Source organism: Heteronotia binoei, chromosome 18, assembly GCF_032191835.1.
Source record: "Heteronotia binoei isolate CCM8104 ecotype False Entrance Well chromosome 18, APGP_CSIRO_Hbin_v1, whole genome shotgun sequence".
Lineage (NCBI taxonomy): Eukaryota > Metazoa > Chordata > Lepidosauria > Squamata > Gekkonidae > Heteronotia > Heteronotia binoei.
In genome coordinates, this window is record NC_083240.1 from 40,516,332 (window position 1) to 40,540,486 (window position 24,155).

The 24,155-nt window shown below is 48.0% G+C and overlaps 1 protein-coding gene across 1 annotated transcript in view; it reads left to right on the forward strand.

Moving 5' to 3' along the window:
* The window catches only part of DHX40 (DEAH-box helicase 40), a 34,298-nt gene extending 10,985 nt beyond the window's left edge, over nucleotides 1-23,313 (forward strand). The window contains exons 6-18 of the mRNA XM_060259333.1: nucleotides 279-345; nucleotides 1,300-1,431; nucleotides 3,275-3,374; nucleotides 5,320-5,406; nucleotides 6,955-7,137; nucleotides 7,884-7,964; nucleotides 8,846-9,003; nucleotides 14,294-14,408; nucleotides 16,239-16,347; nucleotides 18,022-18,116; nucleotides 18,467-18,536; nucleotides 18,967-19,195; nucleotides 21,835-23,313. Coding sequence (XP_060115316.1) covers nucleotides 279-345; nucleotides 1,300-1,431; nucleotides 3,275-3,374; nucleotides 5,320-5,406; nucleotides 6,955-7,137; nucleotides 7,884-7,964; nucleotides 8,846-9,003; nucleotides 14,294-14,408; nucleotides 16,239-16,347; nucleotides 18,022-18,116; nucleotides 18,467-18,536; nucleotides 18,967-19,195; nucleotides 21,835-21,998 — 1,590 coding nt within the window. The 3' untranslated portion in view covers nucleotides 21,999-23,313. The remainder of the gene's footprint in view (nucleotides 1-278; nucleotides 346-1,299; nucleotides 1,432-3,274; nucleotides 3,375-5,319; nucleotides 5,407-6,954; nucleotides 7,138-7,883; nucleotides 7,965-8,845; nucleotides 9,004-14,293; nucleotides 14,409-16,238; nucleotides 16,348-18,021; nucleotides 18,117-18,466; nucleotides 18,537-18,966; nucleotides 19,196-21,834) is intronic.
* The last annotated feature ends 842 nt before the right edge of the window (nucleotides 23,314-24,155 follow it).

The window sequence follows — 24,155 nt, forward strand, 5'->3', positions numbered from 1 at the left end:
ACGCACCTCACAGGGTGTCTGTTGTGGGGGAGGAAGGTAAAGGAGATTGTGAGCCGCTCTGAGACTCTGAGATTCGGAGTGGAGGGCGGGATATAAATCCAATATCATATTCTTCTTCTTTGCCACTGAGGAGATGTAAGGATACCCTTAACTCTTCATTTGCATTTGCAGCAGAAGACAACTGTGATTGTTGGAGGGAGAAGCGAATGTGTTTTTATCAGTTTGCGCAAAAGAGGATCAAAGCCAAAGTCCTCATCCTACTGATCCTTTTCTTCCAGACAGTAAAAGTGACCTTGGACATCCATTTGAACGGCTCGGCTGGGGACATCTTGGTTTTTCTGACTGGTAAGAATTTCCTCCTTTTATCCCAACATTGATGCAGTCCTGTGTGGGAAAACTGCTTTTACCAGCAAAGGCAGTAAAAGGAATTGCTTCTGGGAGACCTGCTGGCTTCTTATTCTGTGCCTAAACAAATCCTTTGTCTTTTCTCCACTTTGCACTCTGGAAAATGCAGTGAAGCTGCTCGGTGAGGGAGGAATGAGCGAGCAGAGCTGCTCTTTTGCTGTGCAGTGCTGGAGAGCTGGCATGACATTGTGCCTGCTTTTTAAAGATACAGACCAGGGGTGTCAAACTCGTTTGTTATGAGTGCCGGATCTGATGTAAATATGACTTTGTTGGGCTGGACCATGTGTGTCAAAATGTAATACCAGGTAAAAATGGTAAAAATGCTGAAGATTGAAACACAAAGATTAATGATCAGTAAAAGGTCAAGGTGGGTGGCTGTGTTAGTCTATCTGCAGCAGTAGAAAAGAGCAAGGGGGGCATTTTTGCAAGCCCAGCGGTACAAGAGCAATCACAGAGTGGCCAGCAGAACCCGGGGCCACTGGCATTGGAAGCTTAATAGGACTGATCTCAAAGCTTAGAGTCACAAATCCAAGTAACATGGTGGGATTTTGCAAGCTCTGTGCAAGAAAATTGTAAGTGAACACAAAGGAAAATTGAGGGGTGGGAACCCTCTTAAAACTGACAACACTGTTTCCAAGGCTGGAGATTCTCCCCCCTCCCCAGTTGCTTTTAAGCTTTTAAGCTTGGTAAACATTTTGTTTGGATGGAGACAGTCTGGAAATGTATACATTCGCCAACCAGTAGGAACCTCCATGAACTGCTTGAAAGCTCATGGAAAGTTTGTCCTGCCACGTACTTCAGTTTGTGAACCACAAACCAGCCGAAATCCATGCCTATCCCTACCCAGCTCTAGCCAGTGTGATCTTGGAGTCAGCTCTTGTGGTTTCATTTCAGGTCAGTCTGAAATTGAGAGAGCTTGTGAGCTCTTGTTCCAGAAGGCTGAAACCATTGACTACCGTTTCGACGTGAAAGACAGATCAGTCGAAGGCCTCCTCCTCCTGCCATTATATGGTTCGATGCCAACAGGTATGCCTGTGTCTTAACAATAGCGTTGTGCACTTATTTACTTACTTTATGTCCTGCCTTTCTCTCTGCTGAAGACCCAAAGCGACCGATATCTTTCTCTTTGCCTCTGTGGTATCCTCACAACAACCCTGTGAGGTAGGCTTGACTGAATGTGTATGACTGGCCCCACTTTTGCGAGCTCTTGCCCACTGCCAGCCAGCTGGCTAGTGGGAGGAAACTGTCTCCAACAGAAATGTCACTGAAAATAAATGCAATGTGCCCATGTCACCCAGAAGCGATGTAGGCACGTTGGTGATGTCAGGAGGTGTTGCCCTGAGTTTTGGGCAAAATTTTATGGTTTGAGGCTGGTTTTACCATAGAGTTTTGCCCCAAAACCAGAGCATTGCCCTTGACATCATTAATATGCCTATGTTACTTCTGGGTGACACAGGCACGTTTTTCGATGTCACTTCCTGTGATGCCGTGTGAGGATGCTTCTGGCTCCCAGAATGTCATGCAAGGACGCTTCTGGGTTGCTCCATCCCCCCATTGTTGTCTTCAAGGGACTTGGCAACCCCAGCCCAAGGCCACCCAACAAGTTTCTGTGGCAGAGTAGGCATTTGAACCTGCGCCTCCCAGATCCTAGTCTAGCACTGCAACTACTGCCCCGCATTGCCTGTCCATTTCTGCGCTCATCAGCAGATCCCTCCCACCTACTGTCTTTTCCTGCCACAAGAATGGTGAGGGTGGAGCTACAGTCAGTGGTTTTTATGGTGCAGCTGAAAGATCATGGTCCAGCCAAAGAGGAGGCTTAAGCCCTCCCACCCACCCACCCACTGAATCTGGAATTATCCCAGGGAGCCACTGTTTTCCCAAGGGGAAAGTACTTCCTTTTGTCCATCTTGAACCTACTGCCCATCAGCTTAATTGGATGCTCTCAAGTTTCGGCAGAGGGGGGGAAATTTCTCTTTGTCAACTCTCTCCATCCCAGTCATAATTTTATAACCTCTGTTACGCCCTCCCCTTAGTCATCTCTTTCTAAACCGAGAAGTCCCAGACTCTGGTATTCCAAGGAGGTCTCCCATCCAAGTTTTTGCCAGAGTTGACCCTGCTTAACTTACGAGATCTGACGAGATGGGGCTTGTCTGGGCAATCCAGGGCAGGGCAGGTTTGTCCCTTTTTTGTGTGTTACTTCAAAAAAGTTCCACTTTGTGCCTCTGCGTGGCATTACTTATGTATTTTTACTTTGTGTATTTATTTCAAAACATTCTTATACCTCCGTTCTGCCCAGCTTAGCGTCACTGAGGCGTTAAATGGTCATAACAGTAGAACAGACTTCAAAATACATAATATGAAAACAGTAGAATGGACTTTAAAATACATAATATACAATCAATTATAAACAATAGTTAAATAAGTAATAAGGGTGGACAGTGAGGGAACACCTGATGAAACAAGTCTTTATCTGTTGGCGAAAGTCAATGATGGAGGGGAACACTGAAGGAGTAGAGGTCCAGCAATGGCTATTAGCCAGAAGATATAGATGGAACACGATGTCTGGGGCAGTGATGCTCTGTATTCTCGATGCTTGGCAGGCGGGCCACAGTGGGAGGGGCTTCTTGTGTCCTGGCCCCACTTATAGACCTTCTGATGGCACCTGATTTTTTGGCTACTGTGTGACACAGAGTGTTGGACTGGATAGGCCATTGGCCTGATCCAGCATGGCTTCTCTTATGTTCTCTTGACAGACCGAATAATATCTCATGGGTAGTCATGTTTTTGTGCAATGTTCAATTGCAGCCAGCTTTAACTTGGCTGTTCCTCTAACACCTCCTCTCCCTTCCTGGATTTTCTCTTTTTTCAGATCAGCAGAGAAGAATATTTCTCCCTTCTCCCCCAGGCATCAGAAAATGTGTGGTGTCCACAAATATCGCAGCGACATCTCTGACCATCGATGGAATCAGGTGGGGGCATTCTGCCTATTTTGAACAGCAGAACCAGTTGAGAGTGAACGGCGTTGGGTCCCGTGCTATGATCTGGCAGATCAGGATTTTATTTATAGCTTGCATTCTGCTTTGTACAAAAGCCGGCTTAGCAAAATGGTAAAATACAATATCGGTATCAAACTCGCCCATAACAAAATACGCTAGACGCAGAACATTCAGAGCACCCCTCCTCTAAGATAAAAACAAAGAACTGCGAGAGACCACAGCGGTCAAAGCCCTGCAATATGAAGCTTGGTCAAAGTTCAGTTTTTAACATTGTTATTACATCCAGTAGCTCATAGAAACCAAACAAAGCAAAACTTTCTAACTTTTCCGAAAAGGCCCTCTTCCCTCCAGGTCATCTAATAACCTGTTGCAAAGGGTATCTGCTACCACCAAAAAGGGTGTCGATCTTACAGTAGTTAGCTCTTACAGTGGCATTGTGCTCACTGGCATCGTGGTTGGCCATGCTGGTCTGTTGTAGAACAGCTAGGTTCCAGTCCAGTAACACCTTAGAGTTTTGAAGGGCCTTTCCCTTCCCTTCCCCAGACCTCTGATCAATAGGTCTTGAGCAGTGACTACATAAGAACATAAGAGAAACCATGTTGGATCAGGCCAGTGGCCCATCCAGTCCAACCTCTGTGTCACACAGTGGCCAAAAAACCCAGGTGCCATCAGGAGGTCCATAAGAACATAAGAGAAGCCATGTTGGATCAGGCCAGTGGTCCATCCAGTCCAGCACTCTGTCACACAGTGGCCAAAAAACCCAGGTGCCATTAGGAGGTCCATAAGAACATAAGAGAAGCCATGTTGGATCAGGCCAGTGGTCCATCCAGTCCAACATGCTGTGTTACACAGTGGCCAATATATGTGTGTGTGTGTATATATATGTGTATATATATATACACACACACACACACACACACACATATATATAGACACACACACATACATACATACACACACACACACACACTGTGGCTAATAGCCCCGGATGGACCTCTGCTCCATATTTTTATCCAATCCCCTCTTAAAGCTGGCTATGCTTGTAGCCGCCGCCACCTTCTGTGGCAGTGAGTTCCACATATAAGAAAAGGAGTACAAAGTACTAGAAGGAGAACAAAGTTAGATATTGAAGGAAAATATGGTAGGCAAGAATTCAGCAACCAATAAGGTTGTATTTGGTCTAGCATCCAATAGGGAATAACATCCCTTTTGAAAGTTATGACATGACCAACACAATAAAACAGGTAAAGTCCAACGATTCCTAAAAAACAGTTTAAAAAAGAAAGAGCACTCCAGAATTTTTTGAGATAAAGTATCGATTTTTATTTTGGCCGCAAAGGCAAAGGTGATCTGTGTATGGAATATTACAAAGCCTCCCACGCAAATACTTCAGAAGAGTTAGCATTAAGAGGAGCTAGAGCAAATGCCCTAGCATAATGAAGAACTGTTAGATAGCTTGTATAGCAGGGGTGGCCAATGCTAGCTCTCCAGATTTTTTTTGCCTACAACTCCCATCAGCCCCAGCCATTGGCCATGCTGGCTGGGGCTGATGGGAGTTGTAGGCAAAAACGTCTGGAGAGCTACCGTTGGCCACCCCTGTTGTATAGGAAGTTAAGGTATGAGTTTTTGAGAGTCAAAGCCTTAGAATTTTTGTCGGTCTCTAAGATGGTGCTGGACTTGATTTTAGAGAGGGGAACCAGGCCCTTCAAGCCTTGAATCACTCCATGGCCTCCCAGCTGGGCAGCAGGCACAGCCAGGCCCTGTGGAGCTTCAGCCGTAGACCTGTCAGTCACCTTCAAAATATTTCCTGGGCATTACTGACTCTTCTTTATGCCAGCTGACCTGGCCTTGGCCTTGGGGGGTTTAGGAACTCTCTGAAATGTAACACCTGAATCACACTTTTATTTTCCTCCTGAAGGTACGTGGTCGACAGTGGGTTTGTGAAGCAGGTCAACCATAACCCGAGAGTGGGCTTGGACACACTGGAGGTGGTCCCCATTTCCAAGTAAGTTTCAAGAAACAGCTTGCCGTTTTCTGACTAGGGAGGAAACCTTCTTAGCTAGGAACCTGTCACAAGCTGCCATACTGGTTGGAAAAAGAAGGAAGACGATGAGGTGAAATGTGGACGTTGAGGTGGATGCCCGTGTGGTATCCACCAAGCTCATGGGAAAAGTTTCATTTGGGGTGGGAGGACAGAGAGAGATCCAGATAATGTCTTTGAGACTGAAGCTTCCCGCAGGAATTGCCCTGCTGGATTGGGTCAAGGTTCTTTGAGACTGAAGTTTCCCACAGGAATTGCCCTGCTGGATTGGGTCAAGGTTCTACTCGGCCCCCAGATGGGAGCAAATTGTGAGTCAGCAGTGCGGTGGGGCAGGAACCTGGAGCCCCGAGGAAGTTAGATGGGGATTCATCCCGTGCACTGCTGTGTAGCTCTAAAAAAGGGGTGGGGGAAGCTGTCAGGAAGACCAGCTCGAGAAATTGCCTTGCATCAGAGCAAAGAAGGTCACATCATGATCCCTGACTCCTTAAAGAGGTTCAGGTCAAGCTCTCTCACCACTGTGAGCCACTGCTCGCTGCTTTCCTCAGGAGGAGGAGGATGCAGCTCAGCTGGCAGTGACCAGCTGAGGCATCATGCACCTGTGCAAGAGAATCAGAGGGCCAGAACCAGTAGAATGGACCTCTGCGCTTCGGATGGGCAAGTGGAAGGTCACTGTGAGAGAGGAGGGCCACCAGAGTTGTGCGAGGGTCCAGCTGGGGTAGGGGGGCAGGACTGTACTGGCCAGAGCTGTTCACATCCTGTGAACCATCACTGTGTTTACCAATTCATGGCCCATCAGGTTTGTCAGGCAGGGAAAACAAGGGGGAATTCTGCTCCTCCTTCCCTCTGATTTCTCCATGCCTGGTCCCACATTCCTCCATCCCCCAGGCAAAGAAGTGCATTAGACGGAGGTGTGATTTTCAAGAACTGAGCAAGACCACGTGTGCCAGGTCTGTTTATTGAGAGGCCTCCTCCTTTCTCATGCCCTATCAAAAAAGGCTGGGAGGGGGAGGAACTTGCCCCAACTATAAACGGATCAGGGGGAATAGATCGTACAGGATTCTGGGGAGGCGGTTAGGTGGTACAAAAGGCAGCAGCAGAAGGGCCAAGCAGACTGTGCCTTGAACCTTTGCTTTTCATGTATCTGGGGCAGGTCCTAGACCTCATCTTGAACCTGCTCAGTCCTTGAGCTGCTGCCTTTTGCAAGAACCGGCTCTCCTAGAATCCCACTTGGTCCATTCTCCCTGCGCTTTCCTTTTTGCAGAGGCTGCTGGAAGTCGGGGGCCAGAGCAGGGGAGCTCCTGCAGACTCAGGTGGGCTTGGATTCGGAGGCCAAAGCGGTGCCGAGCTGAAGCAATTCCTGCCTAGTCCCCAACCATTTGCGGGGACAAGTTTGTCACAGTGTTCAGGACATAAAATAGACGTTTCTGATTAATGGCCTCCGCGCGCAGCTTTTTGGAATGGAGGTTGTAAATGTGAACAAGGGATTCTTTCCCCCTCCCGCTGATCTTTCAGGAGTGAAGCATTGCAACGAGCAGGCCGAGCTGGCAGAACAGCATCTGGGAAATGCTATCGGGTGTACAGCAAGGAATTCTGGGACGAGTGTATGCCGGACCACATGGTCCCGGAGATTAAGCGAACCAGCTTGACGTCTGTGATCCTCACCTTGAAGTGCCTCGCGATCCACGATGTCATAAGGTAGCCTGCCTTTTGGGAGGGCTGAAAAGGGAACAAGGGGTTGTGAGTGGCACCTGAATATCGGAAGCAGGAGAAGCCACTGGTGTCTGTGGGGAAAACAAAAAGAACATAAGAGCTCTGCTGAGTCAGACCAATAGTCCTTCTAGTCCAGCCTCCTGTCTCACACAGTGGACAGCCGGTTCCTCTGGAGGGCCAACAACAAGGCATAGGGGCCGAGGCCTTCGTAAGAATATAAGAAGAGCCCTGCTGGATCAGGCCAGCAGTCCATCTAGTCCAGCCTCCTGTCTCACACAGTGGCCAGCCAGTTCCTCTGGAGGGCCAGCAACAGGGCATAGAGGCCTGTCCCTGATGTTGCATCCTGGCTGTGGGATTCAGAGGCTTAGTGCTTTTTATAGTATTTGTAGTATTTATTTATAATATTTATAGTGTTTAATAATCCTTTTAAGTCATATTTAGAGTTCTTGCGCACAGTTTCTAATTTGTTAATTGTTTCCCAGACTGTGTATCTTGCTTGATTTTGTACAAAATATTTACATAGCAAAATATATCAACACCACACTTGAGAACTCAGCTAATGCATGTCTCTTTCCCAGAGCACTATAAATCTCATTTTAGGGGAGTTTAAAAGTCTGTTCTTTGCAGCTTTAGAAATTATATCAGAAATGAGCCAGCTGAAATTTCTGACTGGATAATCCAGTGGGATCCTTTGCAAGGTTAGTGATGGGATGATATTTCCACCCCCGTAGATTTCCGTATTTGGACCGCCCGGAAGAGAGGCGCATCCTGGAAGCCTTGAAGCAGCTTTACCAGTGCAGTGCCATTGACAGGTACATTTTAAAAACCTGCTGGCCTATGAACACCCCATAGGTTTTGCACGTAATCCTCCCTGGGTCAACCCAGGGACTTTGTCAGATGTCAGCTGCAAGCACCCCATGGGGAAGTCAGATCCCAAGCGTGCAGGGACTGATTTGGACTGAGACCATAGCAGACTTATGCCTTCCTCCCCTGGCTATTTTCCTAACCAGAAATGGCCTGGGTAAGTGCAGTTTGCTCCATTGGGGCTGCACATGTATAGATGGGGGTCCTCAAAGGTTTCTCCAGTGAGGCAAATACCTTCCCAAGGGCTGATTTGGGTTGGAAAAATGGTGCAGGGAGAAGGCTGAAGACCCTTCTTTGATATACCACAGTCCCGATCCGATTCAGGCCCCAGGGTTTTGGAACAGAGTTCTTAGCTGGAAGCTTGCAGCCGGCCTCTGAAAGGACAGAGAATGCAGAAACAGACCTTAAAATATATATGAGTATTGGTTGTTTCTGGACTGAAGGACCTTTCCCACCCAGGTATGCAGTGCTGGCTGCTCAGCTATATGCAGCAGACTACTGACAGAATCACTGCAGTGATCTCACTCTGCATCTTCAGTTTGGTGTAGTGGTTAAGTGTGCGGACTCTTATCTGGGAGAACTGGGTTTGATTCCCCACTCCTCCAGTTGCAGCTGCTGGAATGGCCTTGGGTCAGCCATAGCTCTGGCAGGAGTTGTCCTTGAAAGGGCAGCTCCTGTGAGAGCTCTCTCAGCCTCACCCACCTCACAGGGTGCCTGTTGTGAAGAGGGGAAAGGAGATTGTGACCGCTCTGAGATTCAGAGTATAGGGTGGGATATAAATCCAGTATCTTCTTCCTTTTCTTCTAAAGTGTCCCTCCCCCTTTCTTAGGAGAGGCCACGTGACCAAGCTGGGCGAATACATGGTGCAGTTCCCCCTCCCTCCAACCTTGACGTGTGCAGTCATAAAGTCCATTTCTCTGGACTGCGAAGACCTTCTGATCCCGATTGCAGCCATGTTGTCAGTAGAAAATGTCTTCATCCGACCAGGTAATGGAGACAGGTGGGGAGTTGCACTTAGCAGCTGGTTGATACAGCCTCTCTCTTCCTTGATTTCTTGCTTTTCTTTGGCTTTTGAGATTTCTGCAGGCGTCACCCCTCAAACCTTCCCTACCTACTCATTGAGAGATTATTCTTACTAGTGCTAAGAACAGAAGAGAGCTGTTCTGAATCAGACCACTAGTCCATCCAGTCCAGCCTCTTGTCTCACACAGTAGTCAACCAGTTCCTCTGGAGGTTCAACAACAGGCCAGAAGAAAGCGGAAGCCTTCATGAGAAGAGCCCTGCTGGATCAGACCAGTGGTCTACCTAGTCCAGCATCCTGTCTCACATGGCGGCCAACCAGTTCCTCTGGAGGGCCAACAACAGGGCAGAGAGGCTGAGGTCTTCCCCTGATGTTGCCTCCTGGCTCTGGGGTTCAGAGGATTAGTGCCTCTGAATGTGGAGCTTCCCTCAGTCACCAGGGCTAGTAGCCACTGATAGACTTCTCCTGCATCATTTTATCTAATCCCCTTCCAAAGCTGTTTATTCCAGTGGCCAGCACGACAGGCAGCGAATTCCATGTTTTAATCTCTCTTTGTGTAAAGTAGTATTTCCTTTTGTCCATCCTGACAGGTGACCAATCAAAGGTTTGGAATGAATTAAAGCTCCACTTGTTCTCTTGTTACTAAGGGCCAAACTAGATAAGATGGGTGTCAAACGTGCAGCCCGCGGGCCATACCAGACCGCCCAGGGATTCAATCAGCCCCGTGGGGCTCACTTCTCACCCCTCCCCACTCCTGTCCTCACCCAGTGAAGTTCCCAGGCTGTAGACAATGTTCCCAGCTCCTTCTTCCTTCTCTTTGCAGAGGCTAAAGCTGAAAGCAAAGCTGCAAAGAAAATGCGGAAAGGATTTTCTTTTCAGGCTTCTGGGCAGAGCAGAGGTGAATAGAAAATCCACGCCACGTTTTCTTTGCAACTTTGTTTGTGTTTCAATGGAGAGGAACTTTGCAGCGTTCCTATGGCCAGCTGAAGCTTCCTGGAGTTGTGTTGTTACAAATCAGGCGTTGATGTTTTGAGCCAGCTTTGTCTGTTCTCAGTGGAGTGAGAACTAGTGAGTACTGTAACTTGGGAACTCACTGCCAAAGGGGGATATTACACTGGAGAGCCATTGCTAATCCGAGTAGACCCGGGTGGGGAGGTGCAGGAAGCTCACAATGCCTCGCCATTTCATGTTTTCCCAGGCTGAGAGCATTTTATTTTTTTAAAGTTTTTGCTGTGATCCTTGTGCTTTTTCTTTACGTTTATTTTAAAAATTGTACTGCAAAATCTCACTATTCCCCCCTTTCTGTTTTAAACAAAATATTGCAAGAATTTTAGGGAGACTTTTCTTGTTAGTGATGGGAGTCTTTTCTTGTCACATGTTTGGGGAGGGATGGTGGCTCAGTGGTAGAGCATCTGCTTGGTAAGCAGAAGGTCTCAGGTTCAGCCCCCAGCATCTCCAACTAAAAAGGGCCCAGGCAAGTAGGTGTGAAAAACCTCAGCTTGAGACCCTGGAGAGCCGCTGCTGGTCTGAGTAGACAATACTGTTGATGGACCCAGGGTCTGATTCAGTATACGGCAGCTTCATGTGTTCATATGTCCTTTGGGCCTCAATATGAAGAGGGCTCTGGAGGATGAGATGTGGGGAGGGGTTTGTGTCCTGTTGGACAAGCACAGACTTGGCATGCAGAAGGTCCCACCGGGTTCAGTTCCTGGGTGCCAACCAGCGAGTGCAGAGAAAGACCTTCCTCTGCCTGAGACCCCGAGGCTACCGTCGGCTTGGAGGAGAGTAGTGCTGAGCGAGATCATCTACAGGCTGACTCTCCACCCTCAGATGCTGCTGCTTAAACAACGGAGCGATTGTTGTCAAAAGGACCTTTGTCCTTTTCTCCTAGCATTTTTTGGTGATGCTCAGTTACCTTTGTCACACATTAACTGGACTTTTTGGCTTGTCTGCAAAAAGCAGGCCATTCTGGCTTTGAGAGAGAGAGTGAGATTCTTAATCATTGATCAGTGTTCAGCTACCTCGAACTGAGCCAGGAATCTTCCTCTCTGAACGTTTTTTCTCTGGGGACAGGTGATTTGGGGGTCGGGCTGCATTGTGCAAGTGAATGATGGAAGAAAGGCACTCTGCATGTTCTCAGAGACTGCCTCTGGCTGTTGCTTCACGTGAAGACAGGTTGCTTAGCTGCGTTTAGACTCAAAGCCCTTTTAATACACTGAGTCTATGTAACCAGATCCAATGAGAGGAAGTTTTGAGCTGAACTACTGACAGTGCCATCCTAAGCAGAACTGTGGCCTTCTAAGATTCAGAGCCTTAATTTATTATTTATTTACTCCGTCTATCCCTAATGCAGCTTTCTCGGTTCTTTTATTTTATTCTCACAACAACCTTGGAAAGTAGGTTAGGCTGAAGGTGTGTGATTGATCTAGGATCACCCAACGAGCTTTCATGGCGAAATGGGGATTCGAACCTAGATCTCCCAGGGCCTAGTCTGGCAGTCTAACCCAGGGGTGTCAAACATGCATCCCGGGGGCCAAATCGGGCCCCCGGAGGGCTCCTATCAGGCTCCCGAGCAACTGGCTCTTGTCTGCTTCCTTCTCCCCCTCTCTTCCTTCCTTCTGCATCTCAGCTTGCTTGGCAAGGCTTGCTCAATCGCACAGGAGCTACAGAGCAGAGCCTCCATTTTGTCCATTGGCTGAGGCTCCTTCCCCTCCTGGTGAGGGAGGGAAAGAGCCAGAGCTTCCTTTGCCCACTTTTCTGGATCCCATGGGAGAAATACAAAGAAAGCACCTTGAAGACCAATGAGTGCTGATGTTTTAAGCATGTTTTAAGGGGTTTTTTTAAACCCTTTAATTGTGTTTGTCTGTGTCCTTTAACAAGTTTATATCTCTGCGTTGTTGTTCAGTCACACAGTCGAGTCCGACTCTTTGCGACCCCATGGACAAAGTCATGCCAGGCCCTCCTGTCTTCCACCATCCTCCGAAGTCTGCTCAAATTTGTGTTAGCTACATCAGTAACGCTGTCCAGCCATCTCATCTTCTGCAGTCCCCTTCTTCTTTTGCCTTCTGTTTATCCCTGCTACCTAATCTTAAATAGGCACACACATGGCCTAGCCCAACACAGCTTGGCCTTTCCCGGCAAGGTCTCATTTATGTCAGATCTGGCCCTCATAAGAAATGAGTTTGACACCTCTGGTCTAACTGCTACATCACACTGACACTTTATTTGATTCCAGGAACGGAGGACTGCATTGTCATAAGTGGCTGTCAATGTGGTAAAGGCTGTTTGTAGCCCTTCACTGAAAATCAGTCCTAAAACCCATTGGGCATACCGTTTCCTGGTTTATTTATTTATTTATTATTTATTTATTTAGTGGACTTATATCCCGCCCTTCTCACCGAAGTGTCTCAGGGCGGCTCACAACATAGTGATTCATACAATTCGATTTAAAACATTTACAAATACAATTACAAATACAATAAAACCATAATTAATAAAACAAAGATAAGATAAAATCAGCGGTCTATAAAAGCATTTTGTTCCATCCGGAGGTGTTCTCATTATCAGTTAGGTGTTATAGGCCTGCCGGAAGAGGGCTGTCTTACAGGCCCTGTGGAACTGCCCTAGGTCCCGCAGGGCCCGTACCTCCTCCGGCAGCTGGTTCCACCAATGGGGTGCCGCTATTGAGAAGGCCCGATCCCTGGTGGATTTTAGGCGGGCCTCCTTTGGCCCAGGGACTACCAACAGGTTTTGCGAACCCGAGCGTAGTACTCTCTGGGGAACGTGTGGGGAGAGACGGTCCCTAAGGTAGACAGGTCCTAGGCCATATAGGGCTTTAAAGGTAATGACCAACACCTTGTACTGGACTCGGAATATTACTGGCAGCCAGTGCAGACCCCGGAGCCCCGGCCGAATGTGCTCCCATCTTGGGAGCCCTAATAGCAGCCGGGCAGCAGCGTTCTGCACCAACTGCAGTTTCCGGGTCCGGCACAAGGGTAGCCCCATGTAGAGGGCATTACAGTAGTCCAACCTCGAGGTGACCTCGAGGTGACCGTTTGCGAGTGTGCCACCCTGTGCTGCTTCAAGGCACGAAGCAGCTGACAAAAAAGCCATAAAATAATGGCATCGTTATAAAACAACCCCCCACCAACGATAAGAGGGCGCCCAAAGATATATTCCCCTCCAATCAATTACAGACTCGTAACTCCAGAATTAGAGCCCCGTGGCGCAGAGTGGTAAAGGTGCAGTACTGCAGCCCAAGCTTTGCTCACAACCTGAGTTCGATCCCTGGCGGAAGCTGGGTTCAGGTAGCCGACTCTTGGTTGATTCATCCTTCCATCCTTCCGAGGTCGGTAAAATGAGTACCTGGCTTGCTGGGGGAAAAACGTAGATGACTGGGGAAGGCAATGGCAAACCACCCTGTTAAAAGTTTGCCGTGAAAACGTTGTGAAAGCAACGTCACCCCAGAGTTGGAAACGACTGGTGCTTGCACAGGGGACTATCTTTACCTTTAACTCCAGAATTACTTATCGTGTCTATAAAAATACATCAGTCCACTGGTGGGCTTCCAAAGGGCTTTCCCAAACCTCTCTGGAGAAGGTGACTGATGCACTTCCTCTGGGCAAACAATTCCAAAGACTGGCGCTACCCTGGTGGTTCACACTGAAGTCAAACATCCCTCCTGAGAGGGGGAGACCTCTGGCAGAAGATGCTGAGCCAGTCTAAGCCAGCAGGCGGACATGTTGTAGGGAGAAGTGGTCTTTCAGTGACACACCTCCAGTTTGTGAAGGGCTTTGGCGGTTAAAGCCTGCCCTGTGAATTGTGCCTATAAATAAACTGGCAGTTGTTGCCAGCTCTTTCAGAAATGGTGTGTGTGTGTGTGTGTTATACCCCAAGCAAGTGGCAGGCTGCTGCATTGCACACAAGCAGAAGGTTCAGAGTGCCCTGGCGTGGTTTTCCTTATAGCTGGAGAACAGTGCAGGGTGCCAAAGGCAGGCAGGAGGCTGGGCCCAACCCTGTTGCAAGGCAGAACTCTCTTGCTCCAGCCTCAGCACGCCGCCAGTCGCTGCCCCTGTTGTCGCCTGCAGCCCCTATGCCACGCCTTGGCCACCTGCGTCCTAAGGAGCAATAGAATCTGCCGTTCTCTCCTGGCGTCTTCCTGCAAGAGTCAGTGTTCACTGGTTTGTAGAGGGTGGAAATGAGATCCGGGAATGTGGCACCGAAAAGAAACAGAGTCTGGTCTTTGTGTTTCCTCAGGGGATCCCCAGAGACGAGAGGAAGCGGAGCGCCAGCACCGGGAGCTGTCTTTGCAAGCAAGAGGAGGCGATGACTTTGCCATACTCCTGTACATCTTTGAATGTTGCAAATCAAGGTACTTGGCTGGCAATTGAGTGGGCAGAGTTAAAATCTGCTGGAAGAGAGTTTAATGCTTGAAGGCCCCGGGGGTTGTGAACTGGGGGCTCTAGCTGGGAGATCCTACCTCATAAGAAGAGCCCTGCTGGATCAGGCCAGTGGTCCACCTAGTCCAGCATCCTGTCTCACACGGTGGCCAATTAGTTCCTATTGACGACCAATAACAGAGCATGGAGGCCGAGGCCTTCCCTTGATGTTGCCTCCTGGCTCTGGGATTTAGAGACTTAGTGCCTCTGAATGCAGAGGTTCCCCTCAGTCACCATGGCTAGCAGCCACTGACAGACTTAAATCTATCCCTAAATCTATCTATCCCCCTTTTAAAGCTGCTTATTTCTGTGGCCATCACTGCATCCTCTGGCAGTGAATTCCACATTTTCATCTCTCTGTGTGTAAAGTAGTGTTTCCTTTTGTCTATCCTGATCCTACTGCCCGTCTGCTTCATCGGATGCCCTCCTTGGGTTTGACTTCCAGGTGAGGGTTGGCAAACTACTATGTTATGCCACTGCTGCAGCTATCGGGGTCAGGAGTCGATAGGGTTTCGTCTGTCCTGTCAACCTGCTGACTGTGTCTTAGCTCCCGCACTGACACATGGAATTAGGTGCCATATGGCATTCAGGAGGCTGGATCACTTTATATGGGGGGCCACTGGACAAATTCATGGAGTCATCTGTTGATGATTATTAGACATCCAAGCTTAATTGCAACCTCCATGTTCGGAGGCAGTGTGCCTGCAGATCCCACTTGTAGTGTGGAAAAGAGCCCAAACCCAGGGAGAAACATTGTCATTGTGTCTTGCTTGGCAGCTTTCAGAGGCAACGTGGGACAGGGTCCTCTCCTGATACCCATTTAGGGCTTCGGCTGAAATTGTGCCGACAAGATAAAGCTTGGGACATGCCATTGCAAACCAAGGCTCCCCTTGTAGCCATTAGGCAATGGAGAAACCCACTGCCAGTGCATTTAAAAGTGCCTGTCACTTTTTCACCTGAGTGCCAATGGCGGGAGAAGAGCCGGGGGGGGGGGCGGGGGGGGGCACGTTCCTTTAAATGGCACGTGTGAATTCGGACACGAGTTCTAGTATAAAGAGAGGATTTCTTACTCTCATTTTTTTTTAATTTCAGAATTGCTTGGCAACCCTTTCTAGTGTTACGGATAGAGAAATCACTGGCTCGAACCATTTTTTAAAAACTTGATATAATTGCTCTTGCAGTGTTCTTGGTTTTCCCTGTTCTTCTGCTTTCCCTGTAGCAGAGGCTAAAGGCTTTGCGGTTCCTGATGTAACACCCTTTGATCTGTCTTTTAAACCTCGGTCTTCCTCCTCCCATTAAACAGACATCTCCGGCTCCACAAATCTTCCTGTCCAGCATGGACATCCTGTAGCTCAGGGATCAGCGAGTAGCAGTCTCTCAGCCAAGAAAAGCCCAGTAAACTAACCCTGCTCCCCTCTTTTCCTTTACCCCCCCCCCCCTTCTCAGGGGGTACAGGGGCAAAGCTAGTTTCTTTGCAACAGCAAAGTAGGGAGGATCAAGCACTGATCTGGCTGGCCCAGGCTGGCTGGATCTCGTCAGATCTGAGAAGCTAAGCAAGATTGATCGTGGCACGTATTAGAATGGGAGACTTCCAAGGAATACCGGTGGTGTAACGACAAACCACCTCTGAATGTCTCTTGCCTCAAAACTCCCCTGGACTCACCAGGAGTCAGCTGTGCCTTGACAACACTTGCTGCCTTGACGCTTTTCTGCTTGGAAGGATAGATCCATCATCTTTTTCCTATCCCTTTGCTCCCACCCAGCAAATCCCCTTCAAGTTGGTGTCAGGAAAACTGGATCCACTGGAGAGCTGTGAAATTAGCATTCAGCGTGGAACAACAGCTTCGGGAAATTGCTGGTAAACTGAAGCAGGTGAGTAAACATTTGCTCTGTACGAAGGCTGTGGTGTTTGTACTTTAGCCCATTCCACAGGATGTTATAGCCAGAGCTGCTTTTTAAAAAAAAAACCCAGGTCTCCCAGTGTGTCATCTTTTTGCTTGAACCGCTCGCTTCTCAAGTATGATGGTCTGGGAGTCTTCAGTAGTGTTGCTTGGTGTGCTTCTCCGGTGTTCAGGTGGGGAGAGATCCGAGTTCAGATCTCCGTACAGGCACGAAGCTCACTGGGTGGCCTTGGGCCAGTCGCTCTCTGTGAACCACACCTACCTTAGAATGGAGGAGGGGCAAACCGTGTTTCCTGCTTTGATCTCCTTTTAGAGGGGCATGATATATAACAGGGGGGTAGATAAGAGCTTTTGGGGCCTAAGGTGATGGGTGTTTATTCCAGTTGGGTTGGGTGTGGTAATGACTACTAGTAGTAGTAGTTCTTTATTCACGGTCATCCGACCAGCTTAATACAAACAAAAACAAACCCATCACCTCTTACACAAAATTCCTGACTCCTACTATTACACATATTGTTAAAACTCATAACCAAGATTTACACTCTCAATTTCCCTGCTTTCCAACTGAGCAGCATAACAGAAACGGGCAATCTTAGATGAAACATCAGAATGAGCGTCAGACAGGAGGAAGGCAATTTGCTCATCCTCCTGCCTGTCCACCAAGGACACAAGAATCGGAGAGATTAATCTTGTCCTCAAGTCATTGTAATTAGGGCAGTGCAAAACGATGTGGAGAGTTGTTTCGACCTCATTGCAATTGCAGGGGCACAATCTTTCCAGATATGGGTACCCAGCGTAACGTCCCAAAAGCACCAAAGAGAAAAGTGTGTTGAGTCGTGCTTTTGAGAAAGCTATCCGATATTTTGGGATAGTGATGTTAAAAAGATACCTGGCTGGGGATAGTACTTCGGCTTGTTTCCCTGTGTGCAGAAAGACTAGCTCTAGCAGATCTCAGTTCAAACTCCACCAACCTCAGGCGCAGAAGTTCTTTCGCATCCCTCAGTTCCATCATTGCTAGGGACTCAGGGGAGAGATCACAGAGTCTAAAATGATCTAGACACCTTTTCTCCCAAGTTCCCACAAAAGAGTCGAAAAAAATCAGATGGGGAAGGCCACCTGGCTTTGAGAGAACCTTCAAGAAGTAATGACTACTAGAGTGAGGCACATTCATGGACCATGTCAATGGGTATGGGTCATAGTGTTCCCTCGAAGCTGAGTTAGCGTGAGCTAGCGCACGGATTTTCAGCCTCTAGCTCACACGTTTTTTACTTAGCTCAGGAAGGATGACCTCAGAGCACAATAATTATGCAGTAGCTCACAACTTTAATGGCAGCAACTCACAACTTTAGCTCACAAAGTAGAATTTTTGCGCGCAAGACCCTGCAGCTTAGAGGGAACATTGGTCATAGTAGCTAGATGGAACTTCCATGTTCCAATGCAGTCTACCTCTGAGCCCCAGTTGCTTGGGATTAACATTGGACAAAGGCCAAGGGCTTCATGCCCCCCGTGGGAACTCTACAAGCATCAGGGTGGCCAATTTTGTAGACAAAAGCTTGGTCTAAATAGGCCCTGGTTGATATCTGGCATAGCACTCTCTTCTTCCTCTTCTTAAAAAAATGCAGTAACTTGCACATTCTTTTCAAAGCTGCCAGACTTCCCAAAAGAACATTTTGATGGCACCAGAACTGAGCTCCTGAGACGATGCCTTTGTGCTGGCTATTTTGTCAACGTCGCCCGAAGGTAAACAACATAGAATTATAGCGGTCATAGAATTATAGAGTGGGAAGGGACTTTCCAGGTCATCTAGTCCAACCCCCTGCACAATGCAGGAAATTCACAAGTACCTCCCCCTGACACCCCTATTAACCCCCTCTCCACGCCCAAAAGTTGGAACGAAACAACCCTCTAGAATCCCTGGGCAAACTGGCCTAGAGAAAATTTGCTTCCTGATCCCAAAGTGGCAACCAGTATTTCTCTAGGCATGTAAGAAAGGGCCACAAGGTGGTTGGTCAATGGGTGGTGGTCACGCTGTTAGGTTGGGATGCGAGCAGGCCTGCAACGTCACTGTCCTCTTTTACATCTCCTTCTAGGTCCGTCGGAAAGTCATTCTGCACCATGGATGGCCATGGCAGTATAGTCTACATTCACCCTTCGTCATCTGTAAGATCCTGCCTTCTTCTGTTAACAGTTGAGGATGAATGGCTGGTCCTGTTAGGAGGAGAGAAGTAGAAGCCATTGAGCGCATTTGTTGCACTTTTGGCTTCTTATCCAACAGGAGTCTTAACTTTGGGAGGGGGCACAGCTCAGTGGTCTAGCACCTGCTTTGCATCCATAAGGTCCTGGAACGTGCCCCAGAATCCTGTGCAGCGCACAGAGATTCCATGGCAGAGGTGCAAAGATTCCTCGATAGACAAGTATGTGTGGATTCTCTGGAAGTGTGAAGACCACCAGCCTAGAGCAGAGCATGTGGCCCAACACGCAGCAGTACAGTTCTCAGCACCGCCCTCCTTTTTACATCTCAGTCTACAAATCTTCTATTGAGTAAGAAACCTGACGGTTTTCAGTACTTGTTGTTGTTGTTTCTTTTAAGCTTCATGATCAGGAGGCCCAGCTGGAATGGCTCATCTTCCATGATGTCCTCGTGACGTCCAAGGTGTATGTGAGGACAGTATGTCCTGTCCGCTACGAGTGGGTCCAGGACCTATTGCCCAGGCTTCACCAAATCGACGCTTATGAGCTGAGCAGCGTGGCGCGGGAAGAAGTGACCGAGGATGAGCTGGCCGAGTGGAGGCGGAAAGAGGACCTCACGAGACAAAATGGTGAGTGGAAGCATTCTGGGGCTTCCATCCTCCCCGTGTCTAGGAGTAAACTGGCTAGTCCTTTGGATGGCAAAGAAAAAGAAATGCCAGACTAGGCAGGCGTCTTTTATGTGTCCCTGCTGCGGAACTCTCCGGTGGTGTAGGAAAATATGATCTTGCAAGTTAAGGAAAAGAAAAAAGGAGAAAAAACTTTTGATTTTTTATTTTTTTTTTTAAAAATGGCCTGATGATGATGGAATCATGAAAGTAGCTGAGAGTCAGTTTTAAGAGAAAAGGGGGGGGGGGGGGGGAGAAGAAACGTACTTTGTTTAGATATTTATTGGCCCAGGCTAGCCCCATCTCACCAGATCTCAGAAGCTAAGCAGGATTGGTCCCGGTTACTACTTAGATGGGAGACCGCCGAGGAAGTCCAGGGGTGCCACATATGGCCGAGGACCTGCCTACCTTAGGGACCGCCTCCCCCCATATGTTCCCCAGAGAGCACTGAGATCTAGCTCTCAAAATCTTTTAAAAATCCCTGGGCCAAGAGAGGCTAGACTGAAGACAACCAGGGAGCAAGCCTTTTCAGTAATGGCCCCTCGTTGGTGGAATCAACTTCCAGAGATGGTGCGAGCCCTGCGGGACCTGAATCAGTTCCGAAGGGCTTGCAAAACCTTTCTCTTTCAGCTTGCTTTTAAGACAGAACCTGGCTAAATTGACCTGTAGCCATCTAATGCATGATTGTGATCTATAGCACCTTATAGCACCTGTTTTATTCATTTTAATTAACTTATGTAACTGAGTTGTATTTTAAATTGTTGTTTACATTGTATTTTATCCAAATCATGGTATTCCATGTCTGTGAGCCGCCCTGAGCCCGCCTTCGGCGGGGGAGGGCGGGATATAAAAATAAATTTACCTTACCTTACCTTACATAGAGGCAGGCGATGGCAGACCACCTCTGCTCATCTCTCGCCTTGCAAACCCTACAGAGCCAACATAAGTAAGCTGCTGCTTGGTGGCACTTTCCCAGATATGTATGTTGTTCTCTCCCCCTGTATTTCGTCCTCAAAACGTGTGAGGTAGGTCAGGCTGAGAGAAGACTGGCCCTAGGACACCCAGTGAACTTACGCAGCTGAGCGAGGATTTGAATCTGAGTCTCCCAGATTCTAGGCCACCGTTCCATATCCTATGATCCCCTTTGGTGTGAACTTTTATTTTTTTTATTATTATTTATTTATTTATGATTTATATCCCGCCCTTCCCACCAAGATGGCTCAGGGCGGCTTACAACAGATAAATCAAACATAAAATTTTAAATTAGGTATTTAAGACATTTAAACATTTAAAACATGTAAACATTGTAGCAGTATACATAACAAGAATCTGATAGAACTACACTTAGTTTCCTATGCCAGTTAGGTGTAAGCCAGCCGGAAGAGGGTTGTCTTACAGGCCCTGCGGAACTGAGTAAGGTCCCGCAGGGCCCTCACCTCCTCCGGCAGCTGGTTCCACCATGAAGGGGCCGTAACAGAGAAGGCCCTGTCCCTAGTAGATTTTAAGTGGGCTTCTTTTGGCCCAGGGATAACGAGAAGATTTTGGGTTCTTTTATCTCTATCTCCTGTAATGTGTATTATAATATCATATATATTAGAAATGTAAGCTTAAATAGATAATTTAAATTAAGCCTTACAATCGCTAAAACTTTCTACTTAGATTTTTGATGATATAGTGTAAAGCGATAATAACATCTGATAATATTTGATTTTAAGGAAGTCTTTTCATGCAGATTAGATTATATCGGCATCGATACTTGTATTTCTGATTTTCTATTTCCCTTTTCCCTGTTCCCCTTATTTTTCTAGAAAACTAATAAAAATTTGCAACCTCATATCCTATGATTCCCCAACACCACATGGGCTCTCTCCAGGCTGAGCCTTGTCATGTCCTAAGAGCTTAGAGAATCTACAACATCCCCGCCCCCTTCAGTTCTTCCCAGTAAATCAGTTCTCCACTGGAATGAGAATCCTTCCTCAAGAAAAGAACAGAGTTAAAAATTGAAGTTCCGTATGAATGCACAGTGCCCACTGACAAAAGGGCCTGCCTAGTGCATCAGCGAGTGGCTCTCCGTTTTGGTTTTCTTGTTCCCGAAAAAGGCGCATGGATGGGTTCAGAGTCCCTCTGGGGAAGACAAGTGTCAGAATGAAACCTGTCTTCTGCCTCCTCTCACTTCTCTCCTAAAGAAACGCGTTGGCATAAGGAAAGGGGACTGGGGAGGCTCATGGCTACCCACCCACCAACTCAAACTTCTAGAGGGTATGGTTAGAGTGACAAAGCTCAGAGGCAAGATTGGGATTAAAATGGAGACTGGAATGTAATTGGATCACGAGGCCTGAATGAAATGTAAAAAGCTGACTGAAGCTGTCGGAATGCTGTAGCTCCACAGCAAGTGGTGGGGACTGGATCCAGAGAAGAAGAATGCAAGGGAGAGAAGAAGTTCGGGAGGGGGGGCGAGGAGAGGTGTCCTTGGTCCCATCTGCTCCCCTGATTTTGCTGCATGACAAAAAGTTTGACTTTCTAATGCTGTTGCTCTGTTTTGCGATGTTGACTGTTGATTTTTGTTGTTGCTGTTGTTTGGGCGGGGTGGTTCTTGCTTCTAGAAAGAACAACAAACAAATCTGGGACGAAGATGGAGAGAAGAAATGATGACCAGTCGATACTGGATGCTCGCATGCGGTACCTGGAGAGGAAGCGACAGAGAATGCAAGAATCAGACACCCCTTGGAAGGAAGCTAGCCAGCAGTCTCTGGATCCCAACCGTTAAAAAGCCCTAAATGACAGTGCGGTCATCTGATTTCCCCATAGATGTGGGTGAACATGCGCTATCCTCCTCCTCTTCCTCCTGTGGGGAACAGAGTCAAGAGAGGAGGTGGCTTGGAGGATTGGATGGTACCTGCTGTCGGGAAAGGAAGCAAAAGGGGGGGGGGGAACAAAAAGGCACAGCAGTTTGGTGGGGGGCAGAGAAAATTTTCAGTGGTCTGTTTCCTGTTGTTAGCCTCCTTCTTGTGGCTATGGGCCTGCACGCGCATAGCTGCCTAAGATCGCCCAGGGCGAGTCTCGACTACTCAACAGCCTCAGAGGGGGAATTTCAACCCCAATGGCTAGAGAACCAGCAATAGCAGCAGTCAGAGCCGCTGAAGCGTGGAAGGATGCTCCATGGCCCTTACCTGTGAGGAGGGTGATGGTGGGAGGCAGAGAGGAAAGAGCTCAAAGGAAGAATTGGCATGTTGCCCCACACAGACAGGACAGTTGTCCGAGGAACCCGCCAGCTGCCGGACTGAACAGGATGTCTCTGTGACTGAGACGTCTCTGCAGGGGTTCCCCTGACTGGATGTTGCAGAATAGGGGGCAGGCAGCTGCGTGTGGGGGGAGGCAGAAGCAGCGCTGCTAAAAGTTTAGTGGGGGGAAGCCCAGAGCACAGGCAAATTTGATTTGCACCATGTGTGGGAAATGAAGTGGAAGAATGGTTTGCAGGTGGAAAGTAACAGTTTGGAAGGCTTCTCTTCGTCAGCTCCCTAAAAGTAGGAAAGCAGCTCTGCGCAAGCAAAGGTTTGTGTATGTGTGTGTGTGGGGGGGGGGGCAGGGCGGGGAGTAGAACTGTTCTCCCTGCTGTGCTTTCTGTTGGCATGAAGTTCTTTATGTGAAGGAATGTTCAAATCCTGGAATTCCCCCACCTGCAGTCTGAAGTGGTATGACCCATTCTGCCATCTCATTCTCCTGCGCATGTGAATTAAACTGGAGCCACCTCCTGACCCTGTGGAGGACAGTGAAGCTATGGCACTATATATAGGATGGAAGCCTATGGATCCATATTTTTTTTTTTATCATATCTCTGAAGGTTTTGGGGGCTGAGGCTGGCCAGGCTGAAGTAAACTTTGCTGTGCCCCTCCCCCCCTTTGTCCTTATGGATCAGGCTAGGTCCTAAGGTGTTCAGTGAACGCCAAAGTGTCAGGGCATTCAAAACTGAACCATGTGGGGTCCTCAGGACAGGTACACGCAAGTAACCAGACTGTTATCATTTTTTAAAAAAATAATAGTTTATTAAATTCTGACCAAATAAAGAATTACTCTACAGACAACACAGCAGTCTTCAATCACACAGCAAGAAAACAAGAAAGCTAGCTGAACTATCTGATACAGGGATGTCAAACATCTGGGCCTGTGGGCCTGATCACGCTCCTGGAGGGCTCCAATCAGGCCCTCGAGCAAATGGCTGTTGTCTGCTTCCTTCCTGCTTGCTTGCTTCAATTGCCATTTTTTCCCTCTCCCCTGTGGTGAAGGCAGCTGAGCCAAGCAACCTCTCACTTTTCCCCTCAGCCAATGGAGGAGCTTAGCTCTGCTGTGTGATTGAGACAGCCTGGGTTGCCAGGCTCACTCAATCACACTGCAGAGCTACTGAGCCAAGCTTCTCTTCCTTTTGTTGGCTGAGGCTCCTCCTCCTTGTACCCTGTGGAGGGAGGGAAAGAGGGAGAGTTTCCTTTACCCAGTTCTTTCGATCAGTTGCATGGGAGAGATACAGAGAAAGCACCCTGAAGACCAGCAACGTATGAGCTTTTGCCTTGCTACAGAGAGACAGAGAGCGTGTTTTGTTAGCTCGTTATGCCAATGGTCTCCTGGGTGCAACTGGGTTTTGCCTCCCCCTGTATCATTGTATTCAAGACACATGATCCAGTCTTTCACAGCAGAAAAGCATGTAAACTCTTTAGAAGAGGTAGGGTCAAGCATCTTAAGAACACTGACTGAATTGGCTGCCAGATAATATTTCAGCAGTGGAAGGCCCAACCCTCCTTGTTCTCTTGGTGGATACATCAAAGAAGATTTAAATCGTGGACTTGTTGGCCCAAACAAAATTACCAAATGCTTTCTGCCATTGAGCTAGAAGTGTCACCTGCTAAATAAATATGGAGCATTCAAAATGAAG